Source organism: Drosophila biarmipes, chromosome 3R (assembly GCF_025231255.1).
Source record: "Drosophila biarmipes strain raj3 chromosome 3R, RU_DBia_V1.1, whole genome shotgun sequence".
In the NCBI taxonomy this organism is placed as follows: Eukaryota; Metazoa; Arthropoda; class Insecta; order Diptera; family Drosophilidae; genus Drosophila; species Drosophila biarmipes.
This window is the reverse complement of record NC_066616.1, coordinates 23,004,697-23,010,089: the sequence shown is the minus strand read 5'-3', so window position 1 is coordinate 23,010,089 and position 5,393 is coordinate 23,004,697. Positions and strand designations below refer to the sequence as shown.

Genomic DNA, 5,393 nt, shown 5'->3' with positions numbered 1-5,393 from the left:
AGCTTGTAAGCTGTCCACTGCTTCTTTCGGTTTCGGACTATTTTTGCCCAAGTTACACAAAAAACGGTCAAAAAAAAATAAACCTTTTTTGCAAAAAAACTGAAATTGCAATTTTAAACCAAAAAAATCAGTATTTTGGCCGAAATAAGAAAAGTAATTGTCCAAATATTGAATGTCATACCTTGTTGAACTCGTAATCAAATTCCCAACCAATTGGCATTCACAGCTAAAAAATTTATTTTTGGACAAATTTTCGAAAAAAATTGACGATGCTACCCCTTGTAGAAAAAGTCAAAATTTGCAAAAATTTTAATTTTTAAAAATCAGCCAGGAAATCCCACCGTTTATTTACCCACCTTATTAGCTGTTCGAAACAGTTTATCTTTTAGGTTTTGGACTATTTTTGACCAAGTTACACAAAAAGAGATCAAAGAAAACTATTGCTTTTTTGCCAAAAACTGAAGTTGAAATTTTTAACCAAAAAAATCAGTATTTTGGCCGAAATAAGAAAAGTAATTGTCCAAATATTGAATGTCATACCTTGTTGAACTCGTAATAAAATTGCCAGTCAATTGGCATTCACAGCTAAAAAATTTATTTCTGAACAAATTTTCGAAAAAAATTGACGATGCTACCCCTTGTAGAAAAAGTCAAAATTTGCAAAAATTTTAATTTTTAAAAATCAGCCAGGAAATCCCACCGTTTATTTACCCACCTTATTAGCTGTTCGAAACAGTTTATCTTTTAGGTTTTGGACTATTTTTGACCAAGTTACACAAAAAGAGATCAAAGAAAACTATTGCTTTTTTGCCAAAAACTGAAGTTGAAATTTTTAACCAAAAAAATCAGTATTTTGGCCGAAATAAGAAAAGTAATTGTCCAAATATTGAATGTCATACCTTGTTGAACTCGTAATAAAATTGCCAGTCAATTGGCATTCACAGCTAAAAAATTTATTTCTGAACAAATTTTCGAAAAAAATTGACGATGCTACCCCTTGTAGAAAAAGTCAAAATTTGCAAAAATTTTAATTTTTAAAAATCATCCAGGAAATGACTGCTTTTATTTACCAAGCTTATTAGCTGTTCAAAACACTTCATCTTTTAGGTTTTGGACTATTTTTGACCAAATTACACAAAAAGAGGTCAAAGAAAACTATTGCTTTTTTGCCAAAAACTTAAGTTGCAACTTTCCACCCAATATAATCAGTATTTTGGGCGAATCAAGAAAAGTAATGGTCCAAATATGGAATGTCATACCTTGTTGAACTCGTAACAAAATTTTGAACCAATTGGCATTCACACCTAAAAAAGTTATTTTGTGTCAAATTTTCGCAAAAAAAAGATGGTGCTACCCTCTTATAGGAAAATAAAAATTTGCTAAAATTTTAAGTTTTTAGAATCATCCAGAAAATGACTGGGTTTCTTTACCTAGCTTGTTGGCTGTTCAAAACAGTTCACCATCACCATATATGTTTCGTCTTTTTTTTGATCAAGTTACATAAAAAAAGGTTAAAGATAAACATCGCTTTTCCGTCTAAAAACATGTTTTCAATTATCCAGCTAAAAATGGAAAAGGTAACTAACAAATATTTTTAATAAGGTACTCCTTTTTTTACTCTTTAAATACCATTTCGGCAAATTTTCTTAGTAATTGTATTTTTTCGAGCAGCTGTAAGCAAGATTTGCGTTGGGATCTTTCGGTTGATAAGCTTCTTCTTGATATGTGTTAATAAAGTCGCTCGATTAGCCCAGACCTCAGTACGTTCCATTTAATTCTCAGCTCGCGATGAGATCAGCAGTGATCGTTTTCTTTCTGACATTTTGCCAGTCGGCATCAGCTAGGCTTTTAGAGCAAAATTGCGGAATACGCGCTGATGTCGCCACGTACCGCACGAGAATTATCGGAGGCAGGAACGTTCAGATCGCTTCCCATCCATGGATGGCCTATCTGCACCACGAATCGCAGTTCCTCTGTGGCGGAACGCTCATCAATCGACGTTAGTACTCGTATAATTAGATTCATAGATAATATAACACTTCATTTAAAATCTTTCTAGAGTTTGTCCTGACAGCCGCCCATTGCCTAGATTCATCTTCAAAATTGTAAGTACTCCAAGTATATTTTATTCATAGGTTGGAGTTGATTATTCCCTCCTGCAGGACAGTTCGCCTGGGAGGAATGAGTCTAAGATCCAGTGACTCCTCGATGTGCCAAATTCCAGCCGAGGACTACGAAGTTGACCGTGCCTTTCGACATAAATACTTCACCCCCACGATCTATTTGAACGATATCGGAATGCTGCGACTGGCCAGATTTGTGGAATACAAAGGTGGGTTATCTTCTGTACATACAATCTTAACTACAATTTATTTAAAGTTCACATTAGGCCGATCTGCATTATCCTGGATCCTGCGATGCAAAGATTAGTGGAGGATGGCATGTCGCTCACGGCCACCGGTTGGGGACTCACCGAGGAGCGATCTGAAGCCTCAGCTCTCCAGGAGGCCAGCATCGTTGTGATGAACCGGCACCTCTGCAGCGAACTCTATAATGTTCCCGTGGGACTAAACCAGATCTGTGGCGGGGATAGCGAGACCAACACCTGCAGTGGCGACTCAGGAGGACCTCTAGGAGGTATTGTGAACTACTACGGGGAACCGAAGTATGTCCAATACGGGCTAACGAGCTTTGGGGACAAAGAATGCCGGGCTCCCAGTGTCTATACGGACTTGAGCACCTACTCCGGGTGGATCGAGATGGTGGTGGATGTCTATGGAACGTGATGGCTTTTCCAATATTCGACTCCGAGTATCTAACACTATCTTGAAAATTTCTTAAATATATTCCTTTTATATATTAATTGGTTTCAGAAGAGAAAACATTTAGTTAAACTGCCCTCCTTAAAAGGTATTCTTAGAATTCCCATGCATGTATTTATGGTTTTAACCAATTCCAGATAATCCAGAATGAATTAAATATAATTAATTCCTGATAAGTCTGAAAAATAAATGCATTTTCCCGTGAATAAATAAGTTCCTCATAAGAAAGAGCCTGATAAGCCCGCCTCATGACGGCTGTTAAACCCAAGATCCCACAGTTGAACCACCAGTCGCAAAATGAATACCGTGGTGGTCGGGTTTACGTGCCTACTTCTTCCTCTACTGGGATCCGCTCAGTTCATCGACATGGCGTGTGGCATTCGTGCTCCCAATCCCATTGGTGCCCGCATCAAGAACGGAACGATCGCTGGATTGACATCGAGTCCTTGGATGGCTTTCCTGCACTCGACGACAGGAAGATTCGTTTGCGGCGGAACTCTAATTACCCACCGTTAGTAAAATAAAACACAAGAGCCAAGCAGTTTGTAATGTTCTATGGCTAATTGCAGGTCTGGTTCTGACTGCAGCTCATTGCTTTCTCCCCAATACCCAACTGTAAGTCATGCCACAAATTATTTATAATAGCATTTGTATCTGACTCTCACTTTGTTTCTGAAGAATTGCTCGTTTGGGAGAGTATGATAGAGAAGAATATGAAACGTGCCATGGGAGTTACTGCACCTTTCGAACGGAAGCTAGAGTGGAGCGGGGCTTTCGGCACCGTCTTTTCGATCCAGAAACGATGGCCAACGACATTGCCATCCTGCGACTAATCAGGAGAGTGGAGTACACAGGTTGGCTTCACTAAGAATAATCTAAATCCTAAAAGTTCCTTTAATATAATATGTATATCATGCACAGATAACATCAGGCCCATCTGCATTGTTTGGGACACCAGGTGGAGGAACTACATCAACTCCATAGATCCGGTGACCGGCACAGGATGGGGTAAAACGGAGTCTGATGGTGATAGTGGAAAGCTCATGACTGTGGACTTGGCACGTCAGCAACCGGAGATCTGCCAGCGTTTCATCTATCGAGCTCTTACGAGTACCATGTTTTGCGCGGGAAATTGGGATAGCAATCTTTGCAATGGTGATTCCGGCGGTCCAGTGGGTGCAATGGTTCCGTTTCAAAACTCCCAGCGGTTCATCCAAATTGGAATCGCCAGTTTCACCAACACCCAGTGCTCCAAGGCCAGTGCTTTCACGGATGTCCTCAGCTATGTCGACTGGATCCTTGCCGTGCATAACTACCATCGCAGCTATCCTTAAACAGTTTCAACTCAATGTTCTTATCTACTTGAAGAAAAAATGTAATATATATTTGTGCTGGGTTGGAACTATATTTAAAGCTCCACTTCTATATCTAACGTTGGCTCTCCAGAATTTTGTGTAATTTAAACTTTCCCAGCAAATCGCTGGCCGCCCTGGCATTGTCATCATGCAAATGCTTGCCATGCATATTTAATGCGAAACTTCCTTTTTTAAGCTAAGGAAATGTGCGGAAAAACTCGAGTTGGCAGTAAACACTTTTCACGATCAGTGGGCCATATAAAAGAAGTCCTCCCCTTTGAATGTCCGGGAGTGAATGCATTACGCTAATTAATTCTTGATATACGGCGGAGGAGCTGTGGCCAAAACGAGGCCACAAGCCTGCAAGTGGGCTGTAAAAAAGAGAAGCCAGCAATAAAGGGGCAAAAAAAAACGCAAAAAAGGAGGAAATAAAAGTGTGTAAAAAAAGGAGTAGTATCTACATTTGCTCCAGTTTTTTGTAAGTGTGCTGCGACTGTTTCCGCTGCTGATGCTACCCGTAAATTTGCAAGGCAATTAAAATTTAGCTGGCTTTAAAGCTGTGACAGATGCCGCGGTAAAACTTTAATGACAAAAGGGAAAAATATGAAAAAAGCGTTGGGGATGGGGGAAATGGCAGGGGAACTCGGAGGACAGCGAAAGTGAACAGTTGCCAGTGTCTGGGCGGAGTATCCTGGCAAGGATTCTGCATCTCCAGGCTTAACTTTTTTTTTGCAATGCCACATGTGTCCTTATACAGAGGAAGAAAGAATAACAATTTTTGATAAACTTTTGCAAATAGAAATGTGTCAGTCTCTTTCTTATTTAAGTGATTTTTTTTTAATTTTAAAAAGATGTGAGTGACAAACTCAATCTATAGTATATTCAATAAATTTCTTAGCTGGTACTAATATAATTCTGGTTTTCTTTTCCTTGCCCCTTGAGTGATTTCTCTCAGTGCACTCATACACATGTGGCAACGCATCTCCGACAGGAAACCATTCGCCGCCACCGCCAAAATGTGGCAACAACGGCAGAGACAACAGAGGATGAAGGAAGCTTACTTTCTACTCCTATGGGCAGAGCCCTCTGCTGGCACTTCTCGTACTCCTCGTCCTCCAGGATCTCTTGGTACTTCGCTAACCAACTGCTAAACGCACTGAGAACTTTCCCACACACATACTGCATGCCACATTCTGCCGAAGCGAAAGTGCGCGGA

General features: G+C 39.9%; 2 protein-coding genes across 2 annotated transcripts; both read left to right on the top strand.

Annotated features, from left to right (window-relative positions):
- Window positions 1–1,788: 1,788 nt before the first annotated feature.
- Window positions 1,789–2,882, top strand: LOC108025976 (serine protease grass). Its single transcript, XM_017096668.3, has 4 exons — window positions 1,789–1,999; window positions 2,060–2,105; window positions 2,163–2,332; window positions 2,380–2,882. Exons 1-4 carry the CDS (start codon window positions 1,789–1,791, stop codon window positions 2,784–2,786), a joined length of 834 nt encoding a protein of 277 aa, XP_016952157.1. The 3' UTR covers window positions 2,787–2,882.
- Window positions 2,883–3,100: 218 nt separating this feature from the next.
- On the top strand, window positions 3,101–4,767 carry LOC108025977 (serine protease grass). Its single transcript, XM_017096669.2, has 4 exons — window positions 3,101–3,333; window positions 3,392–3,437; window positions 3,501–3,676; window positions 3,744–4,767. The coding sequence occupies exons 1-4, from the start codon at window positions 3,120–3,122 to the stop codon at window positions 4,154–4,156; spliced, it is 849 nt and encodes a 282-aa protein (XP_016952158.1). The 5' UTR covers window positions 3,101–3,119; the 3' UTR covers window positions 4,157–4,767.
- The last annotated feature ends 626 nt before the right edge of the window (window positions 4,768–5,393 follow it).

Excerpts from the sequence above, each read along its gene's own strand:
- LOC108025976 (XM_017096668.3), top strand. The coding sequence starts at position 1,789 with ATGAGATCAGCAGTGATCGTTTTCTTTCTGACATTTTGCCAGTCGGCA. Across the intron at positions 2,000-2,059 it reads CGGAACGCTCATCAATCGAC|AGTTTGTCCTGACAGCCGCC; the intron begins GTTAGTACTCGT and ends AAATCTTTCTAG. Across the intron at positions 2,333-2,379 it reads CAGATTTGTGGAATACAAAG|TTCACATTAGGCCGATCTGC; the intron begins GTGGGTTATCTT and ends ATTTATTTAAAG.
- LOC108025977 (XM_017096669.2), top strand. The coding sequence starts at position 3,120 with ATGAATACCGTGGTGGTCGGGTTTACGTGCCTACTTCTTCCTCTACTG. Across the intron at positions 3,438-3,500 it reads TTTCTCCCCAATACCCAACT|AATTGCTCGTTTGGGAGAGT; the intron begins GTAAGTCATGCC and ends TTGTTTCTGAAG. Across the intron at positions 3,677-3,743 it reads CAGGAGAGTGGAGTACACAG|ATAACATCAGGCCCATCTGC; the intron begins GTTGGCTTCACT and ends TATCATGCACAG.